Source organism: Dipteris shenzhenensis, chromosome 15, assembly GCF_047967505.1.
Source record: "Dipteris shenzhenensis isolate YYH24624 ecotype China chromosome 15, Dip_SZ_1.0, whole genome shotgun sequence".
NCBI lineage: Eukaryota > Viridiplantae > Streptophyta > Polypodiopsida > Gleicheniales > Dipteridaceae > Dipteris > Dipteris shenzhenensis.
In genome coordinates, this window is record NC_141610.1 from 6,042,177 (window position 1) to 6,061,767 (window position 19,591).

The 19,591-nt window shown below is 42.4% G+C and overlaps 1 protein-coding gene across 1 annotated transcript in view; it reads right to left on the reverse strand.

Moving 5' to 3' along the window:
- Positions 1–476: 476 nt before the first annotated feature.
- LOC147893260 (ATP-dependent zinc metalloprotease FTSH 7, chloroplastic-like) overlaps positions 477–19,591 on the reverse strand; it is a 31,681-nt gene continuing 12,566 nt past the window's right edge. Inside the window, exons 12-15 of the mRNA XM_087385525.1 lie at positions 13,435–13,758; positions 13,104–13,227; positions 7,022–7,177; positions 477–1,127 (exon numbers count right to left, since the gene is read on the reverse strand). Of these exons, the coding sequence (XP_087241651.1) occupies positions 7,071–7,177; positions 13,104–13,227; positions 13,435–13,758 (555 nt within the window). The 3' untranslated portion in view covers positions 477–1,127; positions 7,022–7,070. The remainder of the gene's footprint in view (positions 1,128–7,021; positions 7,178–13,103; positions 13,228–13,434; positions 13,759–19,591) is intronic.

Below are 19,591 nucleotides of genomic sequence, written 5' to 3' on the forward strand. Positions count from 1 at the left end.
TAAATGAACCACGTAAGATAAGAAGAATATATATGTATACATCTATGTCTATATAAGCATAGATATGTGATATGTATACATCTACACATATATAAACATTGATGTGTGTGTGTGTATTTTGGGGGTGGATCACTAAAAAAAAGTGTTGGGGTTGGTGGGTGGGAGTGAAATTTCAATGCTTTCTTAATGCAAAATTTCTTTTACCCAAAAGAAAAAGGGGGGAGAGGGGGGTTGTCGGAGGGAGGGAGGCAGAGAGAGAGAGAGAGAGAGAGAGAGAGAGAGTGAGTACACAAATTGATGGGCTTCCACCGAAATCGTTGCAAGCTCTCAACTGCCTTCTCCAACCAGTTTTCAAGATGAGTGGAAAACCAATGCATTTTGACAGAAATAACTGACCTGACTGAACCCATAAGCATTGTTGTTTTAAAAGAACAGGTGACGGTGGAAATACTCACGGCAGTTAAAGGGCACATGTATAAAATGGTCAGTTTTGCTCCTGAATTCCATGACTGTCAGCTAAGTCCGTTATTCCCCCATGCATACATCTTGCCACAACTCTCATTAATGTGCTGTACTTTACTTCCTGCCAGCTTGGTCAGTGTTCACTACATGTGAATTAGAATTAGACTGCCACATCAATGTGGTCCCCGTTAAGTCTAAAATCCGGTCAAGTGGTTTACTCAAGGACTTACTACATTACATTCAATAATATTTATTATACATATGGAAATAACAATTATTTTAGTCATTGTCCTTGATCCAGAGTCATGTCAGCTCTCCTTGAATAAGTCCTGCCAAGCATCACTTTTATTGAAGAGGGGAGTTTGCCTCCCACAATCCAACTTAGTTATTTCTCTTTACCGTGGTGGTCATTCAGCTTGCCCGCATCATTAGCTGGATCGACAGACAGAATCTTGTATTCGGTCTTTTGAATATAGCACCATCCTTAAATGTGTATACATTTACTATTACTCCAGCTGAATCCTGTCTTCAGACATGCATATGAAGGCTGAAGCAAAGGCCTATGCCAGTAATAAGAAGCTCTATAGGCAAATATGATCTTGCATTTGAAAACCCTGTTTTGGAATACAGCCATTGGACAGGGGCCCTGCAGTATCAAACACACCCTTCAAAAAAAGGGACAGTGTCAAAAATATCCATAGCTTCACATATTCTACTAATGTTTTAAGCAAAAAACTCTATTTGACATTTGAGTTCCTGTGCATCATTTCAATCATTAATTTCATAGTATCGCATGGTTATTCTGTAGCTTCAAGAGGCATCTCAATTGATTTATGTGTATTCTGAAATGCTAAGCCAATGGTAGATTATGAGAAAAAAAGATTCTCTGCCCAAGAAGCAACGGTTTGAGTGGGGAACCGCAGGCTATTCTGCAATGAGGGTTATTAGAGCTAGTAGGAAGAGCAGCACACAATTTGAAATTATCTTGATAATGCAGGTAATGAAAAGCTTGTTGAATGGTTAAACGATGGTCATTTGCGAAAAGTGAAATGGCCATATAAAAGCAGAAAACAAAGGCACGTTAATTAAAGGTGTGCTGTCCTAGAGTAATGCTATCAGCAGTAGAAAAACTATGCTTTGTGGGAGAGAGACACAGAGACACAAACAGAAGGGAGGAGGGGGGGGGGGGAAAGAGACACAGACAGAAGGGAGGAGGGGCGGGGGTAAGCGTATTCCTAGGACCCAACACAAGAACATGTTTGTTTAGAGGCCTCAAAATATACTAGATATGGAGGCTAGGTGCTCCACTGACGTAAACAAATGAAAATTTTATGAAAAAATTACTATACATATGAGATGCTCATTGATAAAGTCATGCCTTGTACTACCTACTTCTAGTCATGAGTAACCATACATTCATTATAATTTCCTTGGTTGACCCAGTGTACACACACGGAGGTAGCAAAATCTTTTCAAACCCCTTCCTGATATGAGAGTAGGCTATTCTTGTGTTCATGAGGCAAGATGCACCTTCAATAAATTTCTTAGGGTACAAACATCTTAAAGTTGTACTCTAAGGCAGCCTCCATCTTGACTGTTAGTCTTGGTGTAATCTTGAAAGCAGATGCTTGCTACCGTGGGAGGCTTGCTTGTCATCTTCAACTCTTTAAAGGCGTTCTGCAAGGTGATGGCAATACTAGAGAAGGTTGCATTTCCTTTTCTTAAAGCTAGACTTTTCCCCATCCCTGCCAGTGGACTAGGAAAAACCAAAACAAAAGTGAATGATCTAACTTCGCAACCAGATGCAATGTTCCATGGTCCTTTGCCACCCAGACCCAGACAAAATGGAGGATACATAAGCTTTCAAAAGATAATAAGTAAATTCAGACGCAATAGTGCCTCTCTTTGCAAAATGTAGTGGTTTCTCCCGAAACAAAAGTGGTAACACTTTTGTTGCAATATGTCCCAGGGGTGACTTTGCAAATTCTTAAACCAAGGATTTAACTGAGTGTGACTTATGAGAAAAGGCACAAGCTAGCATATGCAAGCTGGAATACAACATCCAAAGGAAGAAAAGAGTGTATGCCCAGTAACAATGCTGGAAACTGCCTGAACTTGTGTGTAGAGTGTGGATTCACGATAAATACTGCACAAAACAGAAGAAATCCAGCCAGCCCTTGAGCCTTGGAATGCATGCATGAATTAGAACTGTTACAGATGCACTAAACCTGTCTAGAAGTCTGAAATAATTTATTATAGCTGGAAAAAGAGCAAATTTTGGTGCTTTGGAGCAAGTGCCAACAGAGAGAAACCTCACAAACAATTTATTGCTGCAAATCTGCTAGCAACCTCTAGATATGTCCAAAAATGCAGACTACTCTGAATTTTGCTGCGAAAGCTTGCCACACTACATGCCAGCTCAAAACGATCTCAAAATCATGCCAAAACTGCTACACAGATTTGGGCTGTAAAACTTGCAATTTTGACCTCCCTTGCTGCAACCTGCCTCTAATAAAAATAAGGGCGGTACATTCTCAATTTAGCAAGTATTACTCCACTGGCAAAACATCCACAGCAAACAACACCATAAGAGAACTAGAATGCTCCTGCTCATTACACAGTACACCAATTGGCCCCAAATCAGCTCACGCCCTTTGCGGTTTTTCTTTATTATATATTCAATTGAAAACAGATTACAACAAAGACTGAACCCTTCAGTAGGCATCCAGTTTACAGCATAACCTCTGCTCTCAGCAATCCAAGCCAATTATGGCTTCACAGGCATCCAATTCCAAGGCATAACCCATCTGGCAGACTGCCCCAGCTCCCACAGTAAAATTGTCCAACAATCCCAGCCTAACCAAGCTGTTACGGCACCAATCCTTTGGCATGCAAGGCCAGCACTCAGCCCCAGCTGACCAATCGCAAGAGATAATCACCTGGCTAGCAGCCCCAGCCCACAAACAAGGTCGTACAGCCTTTTCTTGCCTGGAATCAGCCCAAAAACACGACGAGCAGCCTTTTATTGCCCGGCAACAGACCAACCATAGCATCCACAACCTGGTCTCTTAGAAATCAGCAATGGATAGGTCAGCCAGCAAATCCCACAGCTTGGAAGCCTCCAGAAGTCGTTCGACTAGCCTGAAGAAGTCCAAGAACAGCACCCAACCAGATCGCCTCTACTCTAGAACACCCCGGGACAGCCTGTACAGCCCCAAGACCCAATCGCCTTGCTCCTCTGGCCCGGAAATCAGCAGGATTCCAACCCCAGGTCAATTCGCCTTGCCTCCCAGCACACAGAACAGCCTGCTTGACAGCTAGAAACGGCCCCAGCAGACCAGACTCAGCCTGCAGAGAACGAAAGTTAGATTGCCTCTCCTCCTGGCAGCCTCTTGCACACACGAAATTGGGTGATTCTCTCTCCTGGACACTGCAAGCAACATTGCATATATGATCCATAGAGCCATGGATAACATATCATACATCAGTATTGACCTTCAATGCTCTGCGATGTGCCCAAAGCATAGTTTGGAGTTTGTGATCCCAATCATTTCTATGTTCATACAAAGTCTTGTGAAGAATGGTTTTAGCACTTTATTTGTGGCCTCTACTTGACCATTCACCCTTGGGTAGTACAGTCGCTGATTCCTTATGTTGAATGAGGAATTCCTTCATCATGATTACTATCATTGAGTTTATGAAGTGAACTCCTTGGTCCGACATGATCTCGATTGGGCATCCGAATCTGCATCTAAGTTTTTGCACAAATTTCTTCCAATCCTCCATGCTGCATTGTCTTGCAAGGCTATCACTTCGCCCCATTTGGTGACGTAATCTGTTGCCATCACTAAGTACTTACTCCCTCCTGGGTGTGTGGTGACCTTGAATGGATTGATATCTAACCCTCATTTTTGGAAGGGTTCCCATAGAGCGGTAGGGTTAAGGGGCACTTGATACTCGTTGGCATGCATCAGTGCACCATAATCCAGCATTCAAGATTGTCCTCACTAGACATTGGTCGAGAAATAACCTCTCGCCATACATGATGTACTTACACAATCACTATCTCCCTTTAATATGGAAAAGACATATCGTCCAACGATCATATCCCTTCCTCTTCCTCACCTTCCTTAGTCCTTCGTCTCGATATATGTGATCATCTCTATATCTTCACCTTGTAGCTTTTATTTGATATCCTTTGCCTCTTTTTCGTATAGATGGCTAGCGATCACTGTGTATTTACAAAATTTGAGTGCACTCCTTAGTCACTTGTGTGATGATGCGCCCTCAAGAAAGTGGCTAGGGAAAGGTACTATACTGCAGGATTTCTTCCATAATGGGACGAACCAGGATTATGAACGATCTTGAAGCAAAAGCATCCATGATCAATTTTGGTTTCATAATTGTCATGTTGATCAAATATACCAAGACCTGGTTATTCACAAAGAGCACAAATGGGTTACCGAATAGATAATACTAAAACTTTTAAACATTATATACCATTCCTAAGGCTTCCCTTTTTGTGATGGAGTAATTCATTTCTGCCGTTGAGAACATTCAGCTCGCATGTTCCATGTTCCCTTTTGATTGACCCACAATGGACCAAATTGCCATAGTTTGAAATGATTCGGCTTGATCATGGTTCCCTTCAAACTTTGTTTTCAGCCCTTTGTCAGCTCATGCAAGGGTTCGACCACTCCACTGAGTTTCTTGATGAATCACCAATAGAAGTTGAGGAATCCCATCAACGAATAAAACATGCTTGATATTGCTTGCCTCTTTCATTTTCTTATCTTTAACCCTTCACTTGAAATTGTGTGGCCTAATAGGCTAAAAAGACGTAGAATACACACTTATATGGGTTGAGGGAGATTAGGGTCTCTCTATATTTCTAAAACACTTTCTTCAAACACTCTTTAGTCCATAGCTTTGTACTATACATTGAGAAACCATCCAAGAAAATCGCTAAGAATTCATCAATGTACTCATGAAAGACTTCATCATGAATCCTTGAAACATAGCTGGTATCGAAATGGCATGACTTTGCTTGAATATGCTCCTCATTCAGCAATAAAAGTGGTCTTTTCCCTATCTTCTTCTACCAACATGATATGGTTGTATCCACCACATCCGTCCATGAGTGAATTCATCTCATGCTTGCCTCTTTGTCAAGGATGCTGTCTATGAAACGTAATGGAAACGGGTCTTCAATTGTTTGTTATTCATATTTTTATAATCCACACACTTCTGTGAACGATGATGATTGAAAACAACCATTCACTCCAATCAACCGCATAAATAAATTCTGCCCTTCATAGTTAATCCATCTCAGCCTTTGACTGACTTTGCTTAGTTGAGATTCATGAGGATCTCTGCTATCTGATTGGCTTTGCATCTGAACAAGGGAGATTCAGTGTTGAATCACAGTTGGCGGTATGCCCTTCAGGTCTGTGTATTCCCATGCAAAGACGCCCTTGCATTGTGAAGAGAGTTATTGGGCTTGCTCAATGAATTCATCAAGTAGTTCTTCATTGATTTATATAAGCTTTGGTTCTTCTTGAGAACCCACATTGAGTTCTTCGATAGCCTAGCCCACAGTGGTGCGGCTATTGCCACTCATTGGGCTGATGTGATGCATAGGTTCTCCATGATTTCTCTCTCCCCTTCTTCATCTTTTGTGATTCTCTTTGGGAATGGCAATTTTGCTCTTCTTCATCCACAGGCAACTATATTGCTACTCCCATAGCATTAATGGTTGCTATTCACACTATCTTCATGGCTAGTAGGTTGTCTTTTTATGTTCATGGTGACTGCTTTGTCCAATTCCAAACATTCTGGCTTGCATTCTTTCATGATTGTGCTTGTTGCCATCAATATTTGTACTTTCCTTTCTTCTCAATATTGAGCAAACCATTCCCTCATTTGAAAACTGCTTTGGTGCCCTTCAACCATCATCTACTCAAGAGCATGGGGTATCCCTACTCTTTCTCCATCTTGACCACAATGCAAAGTAGCTCCGCTTATCTTAATGCATACATCCTTGACCCATGCCTTTGGCATCCAGATCTTTGTAAAGGTCAATTCTACTCCCATGCTCCAAGTCTATGCCACTGGTTGCATGCTTGTTGGGTGATCTTGGAAGAACTTTGTGCAATCGGGATAAATTTTCAATACTTGGCCTATTGAATTCATTCCATTTAATTTGTGGAATCTTCTGCTATTTGTTGTTCTACATATTGTTTTCCTGCCCATGTTTCCTCTCCTAATTGAGCTTCTATTTGAGCCCTCCTGTTATATCACCATCACCCCAATCATCACTGGAGCCTGAGGGCCTCTTATTCAAGGCTATAAAGTTGTAAGTACTTACTTTTCTTATGTTTCCTATACTTGGACAAGCCGGTTCTGTTATAATAATCTTTAAATGCAAGGAATGCAAACTAATTCTATTGTGCTCGAAGCATATTACATATAATACTATCATACTACCAGAGATGCTGTATAGAAAACTGTGTTAACCTCAATCTGTCATATTTAGAACTTCAAAGTTGAAAGAAGTTACCAAGGTGGTCTTTGTAGGTTGTTAAGGATAGACTCAGAGGTTTTCCACGCTAGGATGGAAGAATGTGACTGCCTTTCACAAAAACAGAAAGCTCAACCGGAGCAATGACTTTATTCAACCACTGTTGTAAATTATCTCCGTCCACTTTATCATTAGCTGCAAAAGGCAAAATTTCACAGAGTTAATTCTATTGTCAGATATGTAAACATGGGATTAAATTGATCATAGAGGCTAGATGTTTTGAGAGAGAGTTGTTCTTTTACCAGTAGCAAAGTATCTTGTTTTATTTATGGGGACCAAAATTACATTCAAGATGAAAGTTTGAGTGCATAAAGTATTCAGATCTCTCTCTCTCTCTCTCTCTCACTTTTTTTTTTTTTAGTGAGAAGAAATATTTTATTGTTGTGAAATAATTACATTCATAGTTACTTCAAAAGCGGAGTAACTACTACTCAACTGAAAATCTCAGTATAATCCATATATACATCATGATCAATCAAATGAGTCTGAAAACAATCATAAAACGATTGCCTCAAAGATCGTTTGGAAAAAAAAAAAGATGGAAAAGTAGGATCACCAAAGACTATATGATTTCTGTCCATCCATAGAGTCCAAAGTACCCAGTAGCGCACCCAAACAAAAAATAAATCAAAACCCTGTCTAGCGGGATGAAGACCAAATAACTAGAAGAACCTGCCAAAACTAATAGTAGGAAATCTCGCTCAAAGCCCCTGACAAATGAGAGCGAGGAAATCACAAGTATGTGGACAGTGCCAGAAAATGTGAAGCACAGATTCAGCAAAATGTAGACATCTGTGGCAAACAGCTGGGGCAATATGTCTATGCGCTAGTAACTGCCCAGATGAAAAAATGCCAAGTAGGACTCGCCAAAGGAAAAGCTATTGCCGAAGAGAGACTTTATAATGCCAAAGGAGACGTAGTCGCTTTCTCCACCACTTTAGTGGGCGATCCATATGCCAAACAGAATTTGCTCTGTCAAAAATCCAAGGCGGAGGTAACAACACTTTATATAGAGAAGGCACTGTGATATGTGAGAGCTTCAAAGGACGGACTGAAGAAGATGAAGAATGGAGAGTCCGATCCTCAAGTCTATCTTGAAGTTCCAAACGAGGTACCGGCAAGAAAGGTTGAAGCATTTCTGAAATTTTATGCCATAAAGGACGATAATGAGCTCCCAAACCATACTTACTAGCAACCACAGAAAAAGATAAAAGAGTGCCATCATCCTGTAGTACATCCGCCACAGAAGAAATACCCTTGAAAGATATAAAACAAGGACGCCTGGATTCTTGTATAGCCAAAGGAGGGTGGAATATTTTGGACCAATAGATATTCTCAGCCCTCAAAGAATTTCCCGACAAAGAATCCCTGCCATTCCATTCCAAGTGGGATAAAATGTGCTTCCAATCAAGAAGCAAGCGAGAGACAAAAGGGCAGTCTCTTATCTAGTTGAAACAATTTCCCGAGGCCACAAAAGACCATGCTAGTCTTTAGCATGCAACGGCAGTAGCTTGGATTTCTGAAAATTCACATGAAGACTAGCAGCTAAACCATATGTAGAAAGAGCCTGCATAATCAAGGAGAGATCGCTCTGAGTATTTTTCGGGGTAAAGAAAGAATCATCAGCATATGCTTGAGTAATCATACTACGGCTGCCAGGAATTTCCAATCCGTGCAACATGCCAGTGTCCAAAAGGTGGTCCATATATTAATGCATTGGATGAGTGGCTATGGCAAATAGTAAAGCACTGAGGCGACATCCTTGCCGAACAAAACAACCGAGAGTCCAAGTTGTAGAAATATCCCCTGAAAGTATGCAGGCAACTTTAAAATCTTGATATAACCAATTAATAACTTGCTACATTTTTGTACCAAATCCCAAGGCCTGCATTGTTTGTGAAATAAAGTCCCACTTAACAGTATCAAAAGCTTTGGCAATATCAACTTGCAATAGCAAAACATCCTGCTACATATATTTGGCATATTCTATTCCAGTGTAGGCATTAGCAATGTTGTCTGTGATATGCCTGCGAGGAACAAAACCATATTGCGCAAGATGCAACCCATCATGTAAATAGCCTTTTATCCGATCAACAATCATTTTGATAGTAAATTTGTAAATGACTGGCATAAGCGTAATAGGTCTCCAATCAGCCAAAGATTCATAAATCTGCTTTTTTGGAAGGAGTTTAACAAGACCTCTCTTCCATGTGTCTGGCATTTTTTGATTTTGCCAAGCAGAATTTACCATATGCAGCAAAGTATGCTTCAATAGAGGCCAATATTCTTAAAAAAACTCAACTGTAAGACCATCCCATCCAGGAGATTTCCATCTACCACAGGATTTGATTGCATCTGACAATTCCCTTTCAGTAAAAGGTTCCTCCAATTCCAAAGCTTGAGTAGTGGAGATAATAGGAGAAACATGCTGTAAAAGTAAATTTCTTGCAGACAAAACCTGCTATGAGGGAGGATTTGCATAACCAAATTGCTGAGAGAAATGATGTACACAGACAGAAGCAAGCTGTGACCATGATGTAGTCCATGAACCATAAGGCATAAGCACCCTGCAAATGTTTGTCTGTAAATCTCTTTTGATGCAAGCTTTTAAAAAATTGTTTGGAAGAGCAGTCTTTATCTGTGAAAGCTCTTTGTCTTGCTCTTGTCTCCCATTTAGCAAGTTTCCTGTGATCGTTTATTTGGAGACAATGTTTAGCTTGGCAAAGTGTTGTTTGCTCATGCAAGGACAAAGGACGAAAGTGACTGAGTTTAGTGAGGTCTTGGCAAGTCAATTTGGCTTGAGCCACAGTTTCCCTCAGAGTCTTCATGTAAGACTTGCCATAACCTCTAATTACAACTTGCATTTTGGAAACAAAAGAATCCCATGCATTATCAAGATCAATGTGGCTCTGAGAAGACATATATTCATATGCTTCAATAACCATTGCCTTGAAAGCAACATGCTGCAAATAGCTATTGTTCACAATCAAATGTCACCTTTGAGGCAATCCATCATCTGGCATATCATGAAAAGATAACCTCAACCATAATGGTGCATGATCTGAATGCACAAAGGCATAGTCAACCCACATTTGGCATGTAAAATCATCATTTTGTTGCGGAGCTACACTATACCAGCGATCCAGACGTGCCTGATAAAGGGCATTATGTTGAAAAGTGTATCCAGGTGAGAAAGGCTGCAATTCCTTCCAAAGATCAACCAAATCAAGATGAATCAGTAATTGAGACCATGCATGTCTTTCAGAGGTTAACATATGAGTATTTCCTAATGTATTGTCACCCTGTTGCGGAGCATTATTGAAATCCCCACATATATGGATATCGGTGCATGGCATCCCAAATTACACTTCTATCCCGAGAAGATTGAGGTGCATATACAAAAGCAAATTCAAACACCTCGCCTTGAATGATGCATTGAAGAATAATCCATCTTCCTTGATTGTCATTCAAGGCAATAACTGGCTGAAGCTCATGCTTAATCAAAATGACTACAACTGAGAAAGAGTGTTCCCCAGCATAGAAAATATCATAGCCATAGTAATGACCTGTCTTTCCTGCATAGACATGTTGGTTGTGTTCTTGTAGTGTCACTATATCAGGCTGAAATCGATGGATATACAGCCACACAGATTTTCATTTCCTACTGTCACACATTCCCTGAACATTTGGTGTAAAGCATTTGATATGAGCAGTCATATTTACAGATATTTATAGGAGAAAAATAGCTATGTACAACAGCAAACTTCAGGATGTCAACCTTGCATGTCTACCTCAAGGTCAGGGCCTCTTCCCTGAGAAGAAACATCCGCCTGAGAAGTAGACAGCAATGCAGCAACCTCTTCAGGGAAGAGAGTTCTGCTAGCTGTCACTGCAGCCCATGTGATTCCAATTCTGAAGTTGACCTCTGGAGAGTTTCCACTAGAAGATGCACCATTCCAAGTGCGAGGAGGTGGAGGTCGTCGAACAAAAATAACTTTTCTTAGACTTTGCCATCCATCAATTTGAGTTTTTGGTCCTTTTGCTGAAGGTTGAATAACAGGAAGCGAAGGGGAAGAAGCGCTCCCATTTGCAACAACTGGGGCTTTGCCTTTATCCTAATTCACCAAAAACTGTCTATTACCTTTATTTTTATTCCCAATAGAGGCAGAAGCATCCTTATTAGGCATCTGGGCAAGCAAAGTAGCAGGAGGCATTTTATGCTGGCTCATTGGACACTGTGAAGCCATGTGCCCAATTTTTTTACATTCAAAGCAAGCCCCTGCAAATAATCCCCATTTCAATTTATAAAATGCACTGCCCATGTCAACATTGTTCACCGTGATTGAATAAGACTCCGGTGTGGGATTATCAGTATCCCAGAGAATGCAAAATTTAGAGTTGCCGTTAGGCCGCGGTGGGCAAACCACTTTGCCTAAAGTTGCTGCAACTTTAGGCAAGAGTGAAGCCATGCATTGCGGGAAGTCTACAACTTCAACCCAAACCGGACATCGATGTCGAATCAAAGCCTGATAATCCCTTGTGGGGGACCATGGCAAAACATGCACCATTTGCTGCCAAAAAAAAAGTGACGAATATTCCAAAAGCATTTGCCTATAAATCTCATCTACCATGATGACCTCAAAAAAGCCTCTGGCTGCATAGTGTACCTTATGAACAAATGAACCAACGAGGGTACGGGTCAACCAGTTGCCTACCTTTGCAGCAGGTGGCATCTGACCTAGGAAAAATAAAATAACTGCATTTTTGGCATATTCTCTAACTGGATCCACAATTTCATCCACTTCAACCATGAGACCAACCGATGAAATAGAGTCTTTCCACTCTTTCCTTATGGCTGCAAATCCTTCGTGCATGACATCATAAACTAGTTGTGCTTCAACAGAATCATGCACAGGGTCATGCTGACCCTCAGCCTGCTTTTGCTTTTTGCATTGAATCAATCTATCCTTTTGAAATGTTTTTTCATAAAAGTATTCAGCCATATCTTCTGAAGAAGATGGAACCAAAAAAGAGGGTACCTGTAAAGTGATAAAAGAGAAAACAATCCCAAAAAAATGACCCACCAAGAAAAAAGAAATAGTGTATTTGCAAGGAGAAGAAAAGGAAAGAGATATTTAGGGATTTAGAGAGAAGAAAATACAAGTTCTGAAGAAGGAAAAGAGAAAAAGCCAGGAAAAGATCCAAGATGAACTATAGATCAAAGGCAAAAGAGAAGTTCTGGCGATGGAAATAGTGTACAAGACCCAAAAACCAAAGATGAGAGAAAGGGGGAAGAGAAAACCCCTCAAACCAGCGTGTAGAAGTAGCCCGTGAGCAAACCCTATACAGACAGCAACCCAGAAGTAGAGAATGAGCTGGCAGCAGCAGCCTGAACAAGGCGGAACAGTCCGTACAAGTCCATACACCTGTACGGAATTGTACGGAAGTCTGGCGGGACTGTACGGCAGGGATTTACAGCCTTAGACAGCTGTTTATGAACACGGAGTTGGTGCAGCAGGCAGCTGAAGCATGCGGGCTTATCTGAAGAGGCTAAGGGGCTGATGGGAGGGCTGGAGCAAGGGCTGCAGGTTCTCTCTCCACCACACACACACCTCTCTCTCTCTCTCTCACACACACACACACACCCACACACACTGTAGATTCTGATGTGTGAATACATGCAAACGTATGCACAAGTAACATCTCCTTGACCACGCGCACACACGTGCGTGCAATTCACACCTCCTTTACGTAGTAGGCAGCTCTACATTGTAAGATCCTTGACATATATAAGGGAGATCGGGATGCATCTACAAGCAGATTGGCTGGATACATCAGTCTACATTATTTTAGCTGATGAGGCCACAATTGGCCTGCATGGGTTTCATAGCACCACGTGCTTCCTGGAAAGTTATACTTTTGCACTTTCTTGTTTTTCAGTAGTGAGCAGAAGAAGAACATAGGCTCTCCATGCATTGTATTGTACTTTGTCCCAAAGACCACCTTTGTTTTCTGAAAACGTTATAAAACTCTCTCTCTCTCTCTGTGTGGCGAAACACACCTTCCAGCTGGGCCCCAAGACCTTCCATAACAGTGGCATTGGATCGTATAACAATCATAGCTGTGGATAATGCAGACTGTAAAAGAGCTCGTACTTCTTCCTGAACGAGATTTGTCATATGGCCCTGATAACAACAAGGTACTCATGTTAAAGATGACCAATCAGATGCTCCTGCGTCACCATGCTAATTTCCTGACAGCACATGTCCCCTAAGACATTCAAACAGTACATAAAGAGCAGGAACAAAGTCAGAGCTACATATTCAGAAAGAGTGTAGCATGTGTAATGAAGTGTTTGAGTGTTAAGGTGGGAACTGACTAAAAGATCGTACTTGGACTTTTGCCCAAGGAAATGCTGCACCAGAATTGTCAAGACCACCACTAGAAAGTGTGGCCAGGGAAACTGGTCCAAACAAAGAATTGAGGCCATACTCAGCAACTGCCTTGTAAGCCACATCTGTTGCTCGCCTTATATCATCCACAGCCCCAGTTGACACACGACCATTATAGATTACCTCTTCTGCTGCTCTTCCACCCAAAAGAGTCACTAAGCGTCCTCTTAGTTCATCAACAAACAGGAGGTATCGATCTTCGGTGGCAGGTTGTTTGTATGTAAAGCCCAGGGCTCCACCAGCTCTCGGAAAAATGCTGAGCTTCTGCAATATTACAAAATAGTTTGGTCATTTGAAAAAACAAGCCATAGAGATCTGAACCAAGTGTCACACTATGAGTGTGCGGATGTGCGAGTGCGCCCGAGTGTGTGTGTGTGTGTGTGGATTGCAGCCCAATATAGTAGCCCTTCAGGAACATAATCAGCATTGCTATAGCTAGACGGACAGGGGATTTTGCAGGATATGATATCTTTTATGCAGGAGAGAATTCTTTTTCTACATTGGTTTTTCTAGTTAAGCATGAGCTTCAGCCTGTTGTGGCCTACAATGACCGAGATGGTCGATGGCTTGTTGTACATTTTCTTCTGCAAGGAGAGGTTTATGAATTCACCTCTGTCTATGCCCCACCATCGTCACATCGCAGGGCATTGATTTGACAGGTTATGCTACACTATCCTTGGAGGTAGAATGCTTTTCTCAGTGGGGATATTAATCATGCACCTCAGCAAGGAGATGATACCTCTGGACACATGCACATGCTTGCCTTAGAAAGAGAGAAGTGATCGCAACACTCTCTTGCTTCAATCTTGCTGATCTATGGAAAGCGACACGAGCATTGTTTCCTGGCTTTACATTTCAGCATAATGTGTAGTCCACCTATCATGCCCATTTGGATCGGTGGTATATGTTTCATGCGCATCAATATGATGCTTTTACTTGCCATATGTGGGCTGACAACACTTTTCCACATCCGGCTCATGCTCGAGCCACTATGGTTACAACGTCCTTTGTGACACACAAAATGACAGATTCCTTGATAGAAGGATTCTTCGTATAAATAAAACTTATTTACAGCACGAGGCTTTTCAAGCTATGTTGCAAGCTGCTCTTCCCCCTTGAAAGTGCCAACAGGATTCTGTAAAAGGCCCCCATTGATCCAATATCACAATTGCTTTGTATGTGCTAACACATTGTCACATGGATGTGGATTACCTTTGTCACTCGCATGCCACATGTGATCCGCAACTATGGCAAGAGTTATATGCATTCCCTCAAAGAGGAGGTGGTCAATGCTAAAAATACTTGTCAAGCCTTGATAGAATTCAGCCAGCGCAAGGAATTCTCTTTTGTTGAAGCTACTTCTCTATGTCAGGCTAGGCATTTTCTGCAATAGCAAAGGAAAGTTGAGAAGTGGGAAACTAGGGCCACTTCTCTGATACCCAAAAAGGTATTCGCTCTCAAACCACATCCTTTACAATCTCGCCATTGGGATGCTTCAACTTCTACCCCTGGTCAAACCTCTACCCCTGCTGACAGCCTCACTTCCCAACTGTGGGTTGATGTGTTAAAAAAGGGCATCCCTGTATGCGACAATGATGAGGATCGTAGAGCTAATGATCCAGGAGGCCAGGTGGATGTTGATGTCATGGCTGAGGCCTGACAGTTTATACTTTACTCTGCTTTTGGTTTGACTGTACATATCTTCTATGTCTACTTCAATTACTTGCATCACATACAACGTTCAGGGTCTTTGCAATGTCAATAAGTGGAGACTTTTCTGGCATTATGTACATAGCATGCATCCCAATGTGATCTCTTTACAGGAACACAACCAACACTTCTTGGTTGATCAGCAAGGCCACTATGCTGGTTATGATATTTTTAATGCTGGTACAATGCACTTTTCGGGGGTCTGCATGCTGGTAAAACATGATATGCAGCCCATGGTTGCTTACAATGACCCTCAGGGTCGATGGATGGTGATCAAGTGCACTTGGCAAGCTGATCTCTATGAAATAGCATCTGTTTATGCATCACAAACCTCTGCGACTAGAGCTCAAATGTGGGTCTCCCTCAAACAATATCCATGGCTGTCCAATGCTTTTTTGTGTGGAGACTTTAGCAACTCTCCTGCCACTCAAGACAATACCACTCATCGTTCTCACATGATCCCCACTGAGCTTCGACATTGGGAAGATATGCTCTCATCCCTGCATGCAGAAGATCTATGGCTCTCAACAAGGGACAGAGATATGGGTTATACATATCATCACAATGCATTTACTCATTACTGGGCTCGACTTGACAAATGGTATTTGTTGCATGCTGAGCAGTATGCTGATTTTACATGTACACTATGGGTTGATCATTCCCTCTTGCTATCTGATCATTTTCCAGTATGCTTGACATTATCTATAGCACGTCTGACAGATGATATGCCTTTTTTTGGTCGTCGACTGCTCCATGTTAACAGTGCTTATTTGCTTCATCAGCAATTTCAGAACATGGTGAGAGTGGCTGTCTGTCCCCTCCTCTCACATGCTCAGGAGGATATGGATTTTGCTTGGGTCAGTCTTGCTCATCGCTTGCAGGCTGTTATTCAAGATTATGGACAGAGCTACATGGGTAACCTCAGGCTCAAGCTGAAATGGGCTCAATCTCACAAGCAGCAAATGGATGCAATCAGTTCTCATAGACAGCTTACCTCTTCTGAACAAGATTCTTGTGCTTATGCAGTTCATATCATTCACCAAAATGATCTTCGCAAATTAAAGAAGTGGCAAATCCGAGCTCGCATGAAACCCCTTTTGGATAAGGGCTATTCCTCCAAGGCCTTTTTTAAAGGTCTCCACGCGGATAGGCGAAAGGAGGATATTTGCAGTGTTGGGGTAAAGGCACATTGCCACCCCTTTATTAAAGATAGGACATCTATGACTGTCTTAAGACAGTCATAGGGTAAAACCTAATCCTAATAAAACTAATGAGTTTGTGGTGTGGCTCATCACTTCACACCCGCACATTTGAGTCTTACTCTCTCACTCACTCTCTCTCCCTTTGCTCTTCTTCCTGTTTCCTTCCCTCTCAACTGGTATCAGAGCCTCTTCTCCCTCTACCCTTGCCTACCCACCTCCCTCGACCTCTACCTAGCCTCTGCAAGGGCCAACGGGCCAGCAGGCGGCAGCGCGAGCCATCAGGCGGCAGCGCGAGCAGATCGCAGGGCGCGGGCATAGCGCAGGGCGCGGGCGCGGGCATAGAGCAGGGCGCGGGCAAAGCGCAGCTGCTAGCTGCAGCAGGGCGGCGCCGCGTTATGCCAGCAGCTGTATAGCAACTGCTAGCTGTTAGAGCCCTCGGGCTTCGTCCGGGTGTCGCACAAATTCGAGCAGGTGTACGACCGTACGGCCGTCCGTACCGTCATACGGACTCCGTACGGGCGTCCGTACAGTACGAACGTCGCCGTACCTACAGGGAGCTGCATCAGGGAAGAACTGTTCGAAAATATTTTTTTTCTGGGATTCCGTACCTTGCACAGGTACAGGAAGTACATCAGGCGCAGATTTTTTTTTGGAAGAAAGAGAAGGAGAAAGAGCACTCTGCTCTTCATTCAGGATCATCTTTCAGTTCTCAAAACTGTGTTTTCTTGAAAGTACAGCAAGTACCTTCATTTACCTCGTGCTTGAGGTGAAGAGAACCACAGTGTGTGGTTGATTGCACAGGTATCTGTTTTCGTGAAGGAAATGCCTTGATTTTGCAGAGGACTCTTATGCTTTTACTGGGTTTGAATCTCAGTTTACGGGTGAGCAGATCATAGGGCTTTTGCCTGGCAGTTGATGCTTTGTATGCCTTGAGATAGTGTGGTGCCAGAGAGCACACATTTGCCTCGATTTCCGCAGTGTGGAGGTGACATTTTCATGCAGGTCACATTTCTTGTGCAACACTCAGAGAACTTCAGTTGAGCCACGCTTGGCTAGGGCGCATTGAGTTTACTCGGTCCCTAACTGTCCATCGTTGACAGTGCTCAAAAGGTTCCTCATTGAGTGTTTGTACGTTGGGATCTGTGTATGTCATTTCTACACAGGGCAGTATATGCATTACACTGTTAGTTGATTTTGTCAGAGAGATTTACATTTTGTATGCTACCTCGGTGTTGAGGTTGTTTTCACTTGGTACAAGTGTCAGATCAAAGGGCTTTTGCTCAGATTTTGCTTGAGAGCACTTGGGTTACTGTCAGAGATCTTCAGATGCCTTTTATCCCCTTCGCAGAAGGGTGATTGCTTGGGATTTGTCCCATTTTTCTGTTGCAGGTTTGTGACAGGCTGAAGTGTCTGATTTTTTTTTGGGTGAACACAACAGTGTATGCCAAGTAGTTTATGCATATTAACTCAGTGCAATACCTCATCTGAGGTGGGAGAAGTGATCAGTACATCCAGTACAGCAGTGTTTTGTGCTTTGTCAGCTGATTATGCACTGTTAAAGCACTTGTGGAGCAACTGCAGCATTCTGAACTTACTGTTTTTTCTGAGAAATCAGAATTTTATGCCTATTTGAGCACGGTACAGTTTGTCAGAAGGTACAGTGATTGCAGGGACATTTACTGTTTTGCTGCAGATTCTTTTGACAGTAAAAACAGCACTATTCTGAGTGCTTCTGGCTCTTGATAGAGCAGGTTTTTTCTGAGAAATCAGAATTTTATTCAGTCTTTTTTACTTCCAGGGAGTCAGATACTTTCCTTATCTGATATGGCATCAGGGGGAAGTGATTCTTCAATTCTGAACATAAAGAAATTGGAAGGAGCACACAATTATGCATTATGGGCAGAACAGTGTTTGAATGTACTTCTGTTAAAGAAGATTTCTAAGCCCATAAGGGTGAAGGGTGTCAAGCCATCTGACATGTCAAATGATGACTGGGAAGAGCTTGACTTGTCCGCAAGGGCAGCCATCATGCTCACTATTTCTGATACTCTTGTGTTCAATGTTCAGGTTGAAAAGACCTCTTATGGCCTATGGCAGAGGCTAGATGAGTTGTATGCCCAAAAGAGCTCAGCCAGTAAGGTTTATTGGTTGAAGAAGCTGGTTGATCTTCGCATGAAGGAAGGTACAGCTATGACCTCACACTCGAGTGAGTTCAATGCCATCTTTACACAGCTTATTGCACAGGGATTGAACCTTGATGAGGAGTTCAAGGCTACTTTCTTGTTGTGTACCCTCCCTGAGAGTTGGGACACTTTCAAGACCACCCTGTCAAATTCGAATGTCACTCTTATGTATGCTGATGTAGAGAGCTCTCTCCTTATGGAGGAGATGAGCAGGAAGAATAATGCGAACAGCAAGTCTTCAAATGCCTTGCAGGTACAGGATAGAGGCAGGACTCAGCAGAAGGGGAGATCTGCTAGTAAGTCCAAATCCCGCAGCCAGTCCCGTGGTAAAAAGGATATTGAATGCTTTTATTGTGGCAAGAAGGGACATGTGAAGTCTAAGTGCTTCAAGTTCATACGGGCTCAGAAAGCCAAGAAGGCTGAAACAAAGGATGCAGGCAATGGAAGCAAAGGCCAAGGCAAGGCCAAGGCAGATGACTTGGATGCAGTGAATGTTGCAGCAGAAGATAGTGACAGTGACATAGACATACATGATGTTTTATGCTCTTCTACTATAATAGCACATACTTTGGTTATTGATGGCCATGACATGCACACCTGGCTCTTAGATTCAGGTGCTTCTTTTCATGTTACTCCTCATAGGGAGTGGTTTACTTCCTACACAGGTACTCATGGAGTTGTTCATCTTGGGAACAACTATGCATGTCAGATTGCAGGGATTGGCAGTATACATATAGTATTTCCTGATGGACGCATATTCATGCTTGATGGTGTCCGCCATGTGCCGCAAATCAAGAAAAATCTGATTAGCACTGGCTTGTTGGATGACAGTGGTTACCACACCACATTTGGGGATTCCAAATGGGTGATTACTGATGGCCAGGTTGTAGTGGCTGAGGGTTATAAGAGTGATACCTTGTACCCTCTTTATGTTTCCAGTGTGGGTAATCATGTTGTTGCCATAACCGAGCTGCCAAAGGTTTCATTGTGGCATAGCCGGTT